Source organism: Chrysoperla carnea, chromosome 3 (genome assembly GCF_905475395.1).
Source record: "Chrysoperla carnea chromosome 3, inChrCarn1.1, whole genome shotgun sequence".
NCBI lineage: Eukaryota > Metazoa > Arthropoda > Insecta > Neuroptera > Chrysopidae > Chrysoperla > Chrysoperla carnea.
Genome location: NC_058339.1, coordinates 13,147,824 through 13,161,693, shown reverse-complemented (window position 1 = coordinate 13,161,693; position 13,870 = coordinate 13,147,824). Strand labels below are relative to the sequence as shown.

The 13,870-nt window shown below is 28.0% G+C and overlaps 2 protein-coding genes across 2 annotated transcripts in view; one reads left to right on the top strand and one right to left on the bottom strand.

The window, feature by feature from the left end:
- Positions 1–302: 302 nt before the first annotated feature.
- Positions 303–3,209, top strand: LOC123294496 (coiled-coil domain-containing protein 85C). Its single transcript, XM_044875545.1, has 3 exons — positions 303–1,803; positions 2,151–2,482; positions 2,837–3,209. Exons 1-3 carry the CDS (start codon positions 585–587, stop codon positions 2,879–2,881), a joined length of 1,596 nt encoding a protein of 531 aa, XP_044731480.1. The 5' UTR covers positions 303–584; the 3' UTR covers positions 2,882–3,209.
- A 6,037-nt stretch (positions 3,210–9,246) lies between these two features.
- The window catches only part of LOC123295865 (discoidin domain-containing receptor 2-like), a 470,079-nt gene continuing 465,455 nt past the window's right edge, over positions 9,247–13,870 (bottom strand). The window contains exons 14-15 of the mRNA XM_044877326.1: positions 10,840–10,981; positions 9,247–9,635 (exon numbers count right to left, since the gene is read on the bottom strand). Coding sequence (XP_044733261.1) covers positions 9,321–9,635; positions 10,840–10,981 — 457 coding nt within the window. The 3' untranslated portion in view covers positions 9,247–9,320. The remainder of the gene's footprint in view (positions 9,636–10,839; positions 10,982–13,870) is intronic.

The following is a 13,870-nucleotide window of genomic DNA, read 5'->3' as shown; positions in this document are numbered from 1 at the left end:
ATTTTTTGTGTATTTTATTTTCAAGCTAAGAAATATAAAAAGATCTAGAGGATCAATACTTCTTAGCTTACAAAGAATATATAAAGATTTACAAGAAGTGGGGACATGACGTCACATTTAGTACTTGACATCGATGACGTTCTTTCTTTCAGCCATGTTGAACTCCATCTCCAGCGAGTACTTTGAATCTGCTAAACTAGGTGTTGTACAGACAGTATTTTTTTTAAATTAAATAACTAAAGACGCTTAACTTTTATAAGGATTCAACAATCCTTACACATATAATGTTTTAGTGTTGTGTGTGATGGTTTTAAGCAAAACAATATTCATGTTTAAACAAATTATAACAAGTAAATTAAACAATTAAAAAGTATGATTAAAAACCCTTTAATAATAATATAAATATGTAGTAATTGCCAGTGGAATGTGCCACTTTAGTGACCTACTAAAATCAGACCTGTTGAATATCGTGTATAAGTGTTAAATTATTAATATTTAAAATTGATGTAAATTTGTTTTAATATAATAAGGAATTAATAACAATGTTACATTAAAAATTATCTGTTATTTTTTGACGTGTTAACATGTCAAATAAGAAACAACAACAACCTTATATTGGAAAGCCACCAACATTAGAGGGTTCAGTCCCGCCAAGATATCAACCACCCCCACAGCCAGGTATCTTGAAGCACGCTCCACAACAACCAACACAACAACAACAACCATCATCTGTGGTACCTTCTACGTCAGCAGGTTTACATCCAAAAGATGGTAAACATCCACAATATTTACATAAAGTATCTGCAGATGTTTTAAAATCAGCTACACAACCATTAGATCCAAGTAAATATTATCCTCCACCGTCATTTATCCCAAATTCACAATTCCCACCTCAGCATCCTGGTGCAATAGGAAATCAATTAGGTATTCCTATTCAACACAGACAGCATAGATTGCCCTCCACTGACGAAGATCAAAGTAATCCTGAGCATCACAGACAAAGAAATTTTGAAGAAGATATACGAAGACAACACGCTTTAGCTAATACTAGACCACATCGATCATCAGAGGAAGCTTTTAATCGATTAATTCCAAATACAAAAACACCTGAAGAATTATCACAAGCAACTAATATTATAGTACATCGACCACCACACGAAGAATTTCAAAGAACGCATATTCCACCACATCGATCCCAAAGATTTACAGACGACGAATTATTACGATTGCCACCTGTGGAAATGTTAAAATTTGTAAGAAAGTCAGAAAGTGAAAGCGCACGCATTGCATCCGAACAACATAGACATTTACAAAATTTAGTAAATGAAATACGAGCTTTGAAAGAAGCCAATCAAAGACTTGGTGATGATAATCAAGAATTAAGAGATTTGTGTTGTTTCTTGGATGATGATCGTCAAAAAGGTAGAAAGTTAGCTCGTGAATGGCAAAGATTTGGTCGGTATACAGCTAGTGTTATGCGACAAGAGGTGTCTGCTTATCAAAATAAGTTACGTGAATTAGACAATAAGCAACAAGAGTTAATTAAAGATAATTTGGAACTAAAGGAATTATGTTTATATTTGGATGAAGAACGTGGAGGAAGTAGTGTGTGTCCTTCTTGTGGAAGTGCTACAAGTGGTGGTATGCGAGACGATGGCGATGGAAGCAGTTCAAGTACGAATGCAGACGAACCTGTGGTAACAACAGATTTTAATGGGGTTGTAACTTCAGCACCAAGAAGATCGGCCAGTCGAGAGCGACTCTTACATGAAAGCTTAGCGCGACAAAGAACTACATTCAATGGTAATCTTTATTTATCTTTAAGATTATGACAAATACTTACTTGAGCCAGCCTCTCTTTGTCGACCTCTCCGACCTAAAGTCAGTCGACGTCAAAGTCCTCCTGCTGTTCTTAAACAGCTCCAAATGGTTCATGGAGTAGTGGCCGGGGATGGGCCAACCCATTTACGGTATCACAACGGACCCTATGGTCTAAGTGTGTCCCACCCCAGGACAGCCACTCTAACCTAACCTAACCTAAAATTCAGCAAGGTAGAAACAAGAAAATAAGTCACCCTAATATGTTACTATCTTTCGTTCTAGATTTTTTGGTAATTTCTTCTCTTAATACTAAAAATTTATTTTTTTAGATCAAACAATGCAATATGTGAGAAGTTTAGAACAAAGAGTAAAACAATTAGAAGATGAAAAACGTGCATTACAAAATAAAATGTCGGAATTTTCTGATGGTGATCCTAATATTATGAACAATATGGATGCGAATAATACTGTTCTTTCTGGAAGACCGGAAGCTGTAGTTCGTGCTCTCCAAGTACTCGAAGTACGCGAGCAACTTGAGAGAGAAGGTCGTGTACCAGAAAGAGATCAGCGTGCACCACCCGATCGTGTTGAAGGTGTCAATGGCAGTATTACTTCAGATATGGATGATGGCGAAAAAGCTTTGGTTAGAGAAATGTGTAATGTTAGTATAATTTATTAGTTTAGGAATTAAAATTATGATAAATAAAGTCAACCTGAAGAGACATGAAGATACTTACAAATATTATCGAAGATAATAAATGAGAACTCTAGGATATATCGAAATAAATTTCGATTTTTGCCCCAATTTCCTAGATGAGTTTTTTGTAATTTTAAAATACGTATTTTCGACTACCAAGAAGTAGTCATCCTCAGTAAGAATTAGCTAGTGATTACTCTTATTATGAATGTTACTCTTTGCTAATTTGGTGGCGGACTGCACATTGATTGATTTCTTAAAATTATTGTTTCACTTTGATTTCATAATTTTTTCATATCATAAAACTGCATTTTACAGGTTGTTTGGAGAAAGTTAGAAGAAGCACCCGTCCCAAGAAGATAATCTCAAGTTTAATTTGTATAATAAAAATTACATTCCTTTGTAAAATGGTAAGAAAATATGGAAAGCTATTTCACTTGACGGTTTTTTTTTGTATATTAATATTTAAATTATTTATTTTTCAAATATTTAACCAAAGATTATAATTAAATAAAATCACAAAGTTATAATCTTTGCTAAAACGTAAAATAATTTTTTATCACATTTTGAGCAAATGTTTTTTGCTACACAATCATAGTACAAATCTAATTTGAATAGTTTTTTTTTTTCAAAATATATTTTAGTGAGTAGATAAAGAATCGCATGCACTAAAAATAGAAATAAATATTGAATTAATGAGTTTGTAAAAAGAGAAAAAATATTTTGAAGTTATACTCGAACATTATTTAAAATTTGACAAATTATATATTTATTATTTTATATAAATCTTTTTATTATTTATTTTAAGTTGTAAAAACTCGAATTTATTTTATTATTTCTAAATTGCTGATACAAGAAAAGTTCTTTTTATACATAATAAAAAAGTAACATTGTTAGTTTATTATCAAGCTCAAGCTTTTCTTTGTGGCTGTAAATCGGCTTTAGTCAGCCTTGTCAAGAATAGCATTTTGTGCTACTTTTGACAGTAAGAAGAGAAATGCAGTTACGGGTTTGAGAAAAATGCTAAATGTTCTTTATACTAATTTAAAGGATTGCATCAATAATTAAACTTTTGTAGTTGATCTTGTTGATTATTTTGGTCTATTTTTACAATATGCAGGTTGGCAATACTCAGTAATTAATTTTGTGAAAAGTTCGATGTAACAAGAAATATTTTATCTTGATTCGAGCATATACCTAAAGGAGTCATAATATCATTAAAAATTATTTTAAACTATGCAAAACCTCAATGATTCGGAAAAAGCGAAAACTATTCATTTACATTATTGTATCACTTATTCATCAATAGCAGGCACTAGTATTTAATTCCTTAAGAAATGTATTCGATGACTTAAAAAAGCATTTTGATTGAGACTATGTCATGGCTCTAGCTTTTGCAGATGATGTTTCTTTTGATCTCATCAACAACTGCTGGTCTTCAAGATAGCTTAGACCGGTTTACCGGCATACTCGATGTGATGGGATTTCATTTCAACCCTAAGAAATCCTTCGCTACAAGCCTGATAGCAAGTGTACGTGATAATAATTATTCCTTATATGCTCGGATCTCGGATAGTTATATTTTCTAATTTGTAAGTTATAATTACAAATTAATTATTTGCATATAAATAAAAATATATGGTACAATAAAATTAAATTTAAAAGTTTTGGAAAAGTTTTTCTTTTGAAGTCGGTTTTCTTTTTGTTAAAAGTTTTTTTTTGATAACACTGAGAACCAACCCATTCCCCATGGTTACAAAATATGTATCTGAAAAAATTTTTTTGGTCGATTGAGGGTCTGAGCTATATTACCATGATTTTTAAATAATTTTATTGCACTAATAGTTTTAAAGTTTAGTTTTATTGACTTTTGTACAGTATTTAAAATTGTATTGAAAAATATTTATTTATATGTTATAAACTTCTTATTTTTTTAAAAAGAAATTTTATATAAATTGTGTAAGAAACTCAAGGTAAAAATAAATAAAAAATACACAAAAAATTGTTTTTTTAAATCTTTATTTTTTATTAATTTTTTTTTTTTTAATTAATAAATTAAATCGAGGAATTAAATAATACAAAAAAGAAAAGGAAATGATTTTTTTAAGTATAGAATTATTTCACACATTTATTATACACATGAATCTTATAAAAGGATCCTTAAACTTTAATTAACAATATTAGAGAGGTTAAATACAGAATTATAATGAATTATGCAAATAAAAAAATCTCATTTATCTCTTGATATGTATGATCGAATTTAACAAATACATGCAAGTAAATCAAAATTAAATCAAAAACTTCTTTTTTTCTTTTTATTATCCAGTCAAATTACACTTTAAAGGTTACAAAAATTCCCATAGAGTTAAAAATTGGTATGAATGTTCAGGATACTATTATAAATGAATTGTGAAAAGTCCCCATCAATCCCCCTTGTACAAAAAATTTTATTGAAGGGGTGAACTATTTTTGCTGTGAAACTCATCGTTTTGCGGAAAAACACGAAAAGCCTATTTTTACAAACTTCCCCTTTCAATAAAATTTTTTGCACAAGGGGGATTGATGAGGACTTTTTACAATTCATTTATAATAGTATTCTGAACATTCATATCAATTTTTAGCTCTATGGGAATTTTTATAACCTTACTTATATTTTATGGACTAATTTGACTGGATAATTTTTGTTTTAATTAGTTAACTTTTTGGATTAATTTGTCTTGTAAATTTTTAATAAGGTTTACATTTAAACATTGCACTTACTTTTTTCGAATTTTTTTTTACAGAAGACAAAAAACAAGGGAAAATATTTACAATTGGGGGTTTTTCATTTTGTTTAGAATATTTAGAGTTTAGAGAAGTTCTTATTTTATTTTTTGAGTGCAATGTTATTTATTTTGATAAAAAGTATTTATTATGAATGTTATGGTACGTACCTGCTTTAAATTTTTAAAGATATTTTTTATGAAATTAGCATTAAAAAATATAAATTTTGATACTTATTATCATCTGTGCATTTTTTGTGCTTTTCTAAACTTTTCAGTACAGCAGCAGTAAATATAACAGAAAAAAAGTTTTTATTTTCTTCGAAACTTGAAAAAAATAAATTGAGCAAAAATAATAAACAAGTTTATAGTAGAGACGTAAAGTTCTCTTGAATCTATAAATTGTGCTTGAATACTGCTACACTTGTGCTACGAATCATCTATGAATCCATGCACTTGATTGTCGCGTGCATTCACCGAGTATTTACAAACGTGTTCGAGCATTATTATGTTTAAAATATTATTTAATAACTCGTTTGCGCTTTATTGGCTTTAGTAAACCAAATTAAGTAGAGAATTTTCTTATTGTTATATTTTTATATCCCATATTACGAAATTTATGGTAGCTTTTTCCCTTAATATTACATTTTTTTTGAATGAAAGGGTGAGGGGGTTTTACTTGATGCTTATAATACATTTTTATACATTTTTTTTTTTGAAATAAAATTTAATTATCTTAAGAAAATAATTAAAAAATAAGGAAAGTGTGCTTCACGTATTTTTTTGTTGTATTATTTTTATGTGATGAAGTTATACAATAATGAAAATTCATGAGAACAATAATTTTTTATACAACAATGAGATATTTCGATGATTGATATTTGTGTTTTTTTTTTTTACAATGTACATAAATATTTTTTTTAAATTTATTCATTTTGAATTTCTTGGTCAAATTCACAACACAGCCTTGGTCCATACAAATTTCATCGCAGCATATTTATTCTTGTAAATATAACCAGAAATACAAAAATGATTTTTTGAATTTTTTTTTTAATGTGATTTATAATTTTAATTTTCAAAAAAAATTTTTAACAGCCATGTGCATCGTAGATACTTAAAGTCTAGATCAAAAATTATTTACACTTATTTGATATTTTGTGATTCTTTTAATAAATTCAGCAGTTGGTTTCTCATTTTTGAAGTCGGAGTTTCGAAAATTTACAAATTGACTAGTATAAATAATATTTTATTTCAAATATATCATCATTCATTAATAGGGAATATTCATGAAATTTAAATTTGGTTCAAATATTTTTCTTCCGTAACTTTAATGACTGGACATTTCAACTAAACCATTATTTTAGTAATTAATTTCTTTTTAATTACTTAAAATTTATTAATAAAAGTACAAATTCAGTGAGGGCATTTAAAAATTTCTAAAACGGAAATTCAATTTTTTATACGGACGTGACATCATAGTACGGGGATTGTCAAATTTGTTGACATACTGTATGATATTAATTACTTACATTTTATATGGTATTTCATTAAATTATACTATTCTACGGCTTTTTATTAGAAAACTTAATAATAACGAGTGTAAATTCTATGTTGTAAATTCATTTTTTTTAAAGTGTAAATTATACATTGAACTGTCACCAATTAACAGATCACGTATTTATACGTCCTCAACAGAGAGCGCCAAAAAACTTCGTTTAAATATCTCAAAATTATAATGTATTTTAAATAGTTTTTTTACACTTAAATACAGCATTTTTAAGCAGTATTTGTATTTTTTACTTTATTATAACGGTGTAAACAATGAATTAAAAATATAAAAAAAATACATGAATATTCCCTATTAATATAAACAGAGTTTTAAATACCGCGAATTTTAAATATATTTTTCTTAAAATCCATTTGAACGTCACGAACACACTGACATTGTTTTTTCATTAATGTTAATTTTGGTATAACATCCGTTTTGAATTTTATCTTCTAAAATATATAATATATAATATAATTTATTTACAATTTTTTATTTCGAACAATTTATTTATAAAAATGTTTTTTAAATATTCTTATAGCCTATAAAATATATGTTTTTGTTTTTTATTTATTTTTTTATATTTTAAATTATCTTCAAGAATTTGAGTTGAATTTTTTTATAGACGAATTATGAAAACTACATTTTTCTATTACTTGTGTTTTTTTTCTCTTTTGTGATATCTAATGCATATAAGATCAGTTCATAAAAGGCATTGTCGATGAAGATAGGGAAGACCACGAAGGAATTGAAGAATTAATATTTACAAAATTGATTGTGATTTCAATCAATAATTTCATTAATAATTATTGGTAATATATGAATTTTTTAACAAAATTTCATACATTATTTTAAAGTTGCTTTGTATTAAAAAAAAAAAGAAAGTGTTTTTTTACACTATGCAAAACAGATTTAAAAACAATATTTGTTAAAGTAGGAAAATAAATTGAAATTGGAAAAACTGGATTAAGTGTAGAAAGAAATAATTATTCATAGCGCTTCTTCTTGAAAATTTTTCATCTAATCGTTTGTGGATTAATGTTAAAAATAAATATAAGTTCTGCTCTGAAAAAAGATTATAACGATCTGAATAGGCTTTCAAATTTCTTAAAATTATTAATGAACTTTCTGGTTTCAATAATATAACTTCATAAACTGTGTTGGCTTTGCAATAAAACCATCGAAATTAAAAATGTACTCAGACATAATTTAACTAAGTTTTAGCGTCAAATTAGGTCACGTGAAAAAATAGCTAACTATTTAGCTTTTTATTCTCATGATTGTTTTTGACAGTACTGGTTAAATAAATTTATTGTCACCTATCGAATAGATATAACAATTTAAAATATTTCATACAATTTTAATTAAAAACAATGGAACCATCCGTTTATCATTACCATATCTGTTTATCTACCATTACCATATGTTTTATTCAAATTTTGATTTTCTCGTTATTGATAGCATTTTGTTTTGTTCTTGAGAAGCTATTTTCTTTAAGAGAAATTTTATTGAGATCGTACAGATCAAAAATTAAAATATTATAAAACGAGTCTCAGGTTAATTTCGATAAATTATTCTAAATTAAATCCAGACTTAGAATTAAAAAGCGATTTAATTTGAATTTTTGAGTTAAACTTTTAAGTTCGTTTTTATAATACAAAGCAACTTTAAAACAAAATTATAATTGAATGGTTTTTATTATTAAAAAATAAGTAAAGGTAATTATGATATATTGATGAGTTCTTGATGAAAAAGAATAATTAATATTAATAATACTGTTATTGTAATATCATCATCATTCGTATGAATATAATTAACGGACCCTGCAGCCATTTTTATTTAGAAATTATTTTATCACACTAATTAGACATTAGAAGTACATTTAATGGGTATTATATTGTTTTTAAATTGCATCCATACTGTACTTATTATAGTACAGGAGCTCGCAACGTCAGCAGAACAGGAATTTTATTATTGCTGATTTTATGATATGTTGTTCTTCTTACTCTTTCAGTTAGAGCTTGGGCCATCTGGCCTAAAGAGTAAGGAGAACAACATATCATAAAATCATCAATAATAAAATTCTCTCTCGAAAACGTTGCGAGCATCTATACTATTAAGGGAAGAAATCATTTGTAATAAAAATAATAAGATCAAACGTAAAATTTGTATTTCATCCATATTTTCTAATATAGACGTTGTAATTTTCAAAAGTTAATTTCTTCCCTAAAATGTGAAAAAATAAATGATTTTTTTTTCTTTTTTTTATATCAATTTCTTTCTTTAAAAATTAGTTATATAATTGAAAATAATAAGTATGAAAGGGACTTAATTTATAACGTTATTATGTATATATTTACAAATTTTTATATTTAATAGGTCAAAATCACAAATTTGTTCTTAAATTAAATAAACCTACGTATTCTTCATTTTTATCAGCACTGATACAGCGTTGATAAAACAGTCATCTAAGTTCGGAAACAGGAATGCTACGTTATTTCGGCATTGAATGACATGCTGGTATATAGCCTAAATTCTTTCTTTGTAAAAATAAGTGTATCTCCGAAAAGCGTGGGCGATCTGTCGCATGTCGTTTCCAGCATTCACCCATTAAATCGTATATTTCACGTGGACATGCTGCCGGACGTGATAAATATCTTTGGCATCCATCATTCTGATACCAATGATTACTATTTTCTACAACTTGTTCGTTTGTTAATTCTGCAAATGGTTGTTGGGTACATAACATTAATATTTCCCATAACGTTACTGCAAATGACCACACATCACTTTTCGGTGTTTGTTTTCCCTGTTGACAAAAACAAAAAACAAAATTAATTTGTAATAAATAAACTTATAAATCTGATTTACGTTTGTGTCAAAAGTGATTCAAATGAAGTTGAAATAATCTCACGCTTGCACATTCGTAAGCAGGCGTAATGTAATACAGTAGACCCGCGATAATCCGACTCTCCTTGTAATCCATTTGCAACATAATTATAACGGTAATTACAATGCAGATTTATTATAAATACATGAATTCTTCGAGGCTGAAATTAGAAAATGATTGAAATCTTATCACTTTGATATGTAATTTGTCCGATTACAAGGTATTCTTTTTAAGTTCCGGACTGTAGGGGGTTTGTGGCAAGACTCTATAGTCCAACAAATTTAATACTTCGATACCACCTTGCAAGACGTTCGCCGGATTACTGCGGGTCCACTGTACCTATGCTCAATTTAATTTTCACTTTAAACTCAAAACTCAAAATACCACAGTGATGATATTTTACCTATTTATTTATCATTACTGTGTGTTTTATTAAAAATTGGGTTCAGAAATTTCTTTAAGTATGCACAGGGTGTCGCTAAAAAGGTCATTAAAACGCTCTGTCATATATAGAGCTTAGCTCAAAATAAGTCGATTTAGCTAAACAGGTCCTAGTAAAATTTGCTCTGTTTTGGCGCTACACGGTCTGGAAGAAGTTTTGGCGCTATGCACTCTTGAATTTTGAAATCGTTTTACTTCCATAACTTTATGATTTTTTTTGTATAAAATACAGTGTCAAAACACCAAATTTTATTAAAATCGCGCTATCCGTTCTAAAATTATGGAAGATAAATGATTCCAAAATTCCAAATTCAAGAGCGTACAGCGCCAAATCGGAGAATCTTTTACTAGGGCATGTTTAGTTAAATCGATTTATTTTGAGCTAAGCTATATGTGGTAGAGCATTGTAAAGACCTTTTAACGACAACCCGTGTAACTCGATATAACGACATTCGACATTAATAAACTTTTTTGCCGTTGATGAAACTATTTTTTAGCTAGATGGTATACTAATTTGACGTTCAAAGCTAGTGACAAGCTTCCTCATAGGTTTCACATCTTAATAACTTGAACAAATACAAAGAATAGTTTTCATTTTTCATAATTGAACACAGCATAAGGCTGACCTACATATGCATACAATAATATTTTATTTATGAATAATTTTAATAATAATACTTACTAATAAAAGATTTTCCCAAGACATCCACCGTATTGGCAGTCGACATTGTGTATCGCTAATATAATAATCCGGTTCATAACGATCACAGTACATTGCATGATCCGATACTTTGACTGTAAATGTTTTATCAATAACACAGTTTCTGGAACAGAAAAAAAAAGCATCTATTAAATTTATTTAAAAAATATTTTATATGTAAAATAAGCTTATTGGTCTCGCTTGTTTGTTATAGAAAAATTCAAAACATTTTTTTCGTAAATATGCTCATTTAAAAGAATTTCATCATAATAAGATAAAAAGTCAAGAAACGACATTTAAAAAAAAAACATATATTTCTTTTTCGTATGAATATAACCGTTCGTTTTGATTTTTTCTTTATTATTATAAAAATATTTATTTATGGCTTTTGAAAATATTTGACATTATGTAATAATGTAAGGCATTTTTATGTTAGATAAGATTGAGAGGTTGTAAATTTTTGGTAAATTCCTACTCTATAATAAATCTTTATAAAAATGATAATGGAATGCATACTATGCCTTTAAATTAACAAGTGAAAATAACAATTGACTGAGCTAATTGTTGAAATAAACTGTACAGACAGTGTTAAATACCAGTGCTTTATAAAAAAACGACACTTTCTTGGTTTCCGGTGTTGAAACCTGAAACGAATTTTTAACCAAAAAATTTGTTCCTGAAAACTTGACCCTTAGTTTCCCTTGATATAGTCGGATGATTTTGGTATGGATTCAGTTTTCGTTCTCTCATTTAAAATTTTGAATAGAATTAGTCTTTTTCCTCGGAAGATTAAAAATAAATCCTCTAGATGGCAGGATATAATTGTACCCCCACCCTAGTGTCGCCATCTAGCGGGTTGATTTTTAATCTTCAGAGAAAAAAGGCCTGAAATTATTAAATATTGTATGTCCGGATTTAATGATAATATGATAATGTTTAAATAAATTCAGTTTCGAATATTTGCCTGACTTATTGCTCACCGAGAACTGAATCAATTTCCAAGAGAAACGAATTTTTAGAAATTAGTAGCGATTCTAGGAATGTTTTGAATTCTAGCATGGCTACTAGCAAGTATGTAACAATGATTCTAATTTTTGATTAATAGGTATATTTTCAAATATTTAGATGAATGTTAAATGCATGAATGATTAATTTAGTTTGAACACTTCGCTTCAATCAATATTGAACTTACTTCAAGTAGATTACAATATTTAGTTCATCGTTCATCGATTTATCTCTATATAATTGAACGATGATTGAGAATTATAACTTTGTTAACAAAGATATTTTAGATATAATAGATAAGTATTTACTATTTATATCTGATTACTAACTTCTCAGAGTAAATTAGGTTATAAAGTTTGATTCCATTATTCATGAGAACGTATAAACGGATAATAATTGTAAATGAAACTATAATAATCATTCATTATATGACGTATATTCAAAAATCAACTTTAATGCGCGTACAAAAAGGGAGTTGTGGTGCAATACTGAGTAATTTCTTTCAACGTTTGCCATTTTAATATTCCTTTATCAGGTTCTGTTTACGCAGACTTTAAGCTTGACCCAGGTTTTCAGACTCAATGAAAAGCTCACTCTATTTCATCCCTGGTAATAGATAGATTAACACTTCAAATTAGAAAGTTGTTATCGATTAAAAAGGTAACATTTTTTGTTCGATACATTTTTCGAAAATTGTAGGTACAGTTTAAGCATAAACGGACTGAAAAGTTTTACTCAAAATTGTTATTTCATGTGCCTTCTAAGTAAATTAGGCTTCTTCTTTAGCGTATATTTTTGCTATCAATTATTCTTTAAACTATTCGGTTTTAAAAAAAAGTTTCAAACAAAAAAAGGTTTTCCCTTTTATAAAGAACAACTTTCTAATTGAAAGTGTTCGTCTAATCTTTACCAGCTATGAATTAGAGTGAGGTTTTAATCGAACCGGAAAACTTAGATTGATTGAATTCAATACAATTATATACGATGTGTGACTTTGAAATTAACATTTTTCGTTTGAAGCACTTTCCTCGATTATACTTATTTTCTGATTTTTACACATATGTCAAGTTAAAAAAGCACTCTGTAAATTAGAGACGAAGATATTATATGAATTTTATTCTTAAAATTGACTCAATAATATACCCTATAATTTTTTGTACATACTTAAGACACACTCATGTATTTGGAACTAAGGATAAAAAATTGCAGCAATTTTTTGAAATACCAATTGTATTCTATAAATAATGATTATTATTGTGCAATTTATTATAAACTTTCAAATAGGGATTTATATATATATTTTATATCTATGGCTTCATACCAGAAGGGCTAATTCATAAAAGACCTCGCACAAATTATATGTAATTTGCAATTCGTGCAAACTTTTTCATATTTCGGGAAATGATATTTTAAGTCATTCTAAAGAAAAGTTCCTTAGTCACAAGTCATGAAAATAACAGGATTTCAGGTTATGGTTATATTAAAGTTGGAAAATGTGCCCATTTGTATAATATATGCCTATGTGTGTATAGGCAAATACATATACAGATATGTATAACTACATGCATACGTATGCTTTTTAATTCTTGTTTCTTTGAAGTATATGTTACGAAATTCAAAGAAGAAGCAGTGTCAAATGTTCAGTTCATTGAATTGAAACTTCGTACATTTATCAAGGACCGATGATAATACAATAATTAAATAACCTTGTCAGATTCTCCTGATCAGGATCTTAAGGATTAATGATTTATAAATCTGACAATATGTATTTTTATTTTCGCTCATACCATAAATATATTCAATTTTTGATAACTTTTGTGTAATTCTAAAAGGGCGTATAACCATAACGCTTAAATAAATCAATTAGTCCAGAACTAATTGTTGCTTAAACAAGCACAATTTAAATATTCATAAAACTTCAATTATCTTCCGTGGAAAGTTGTGTTTCGGCAGATACGGCCATCTGACATGAGGTCCTCGATATGTTCCCACCCCTACAGTATAAATA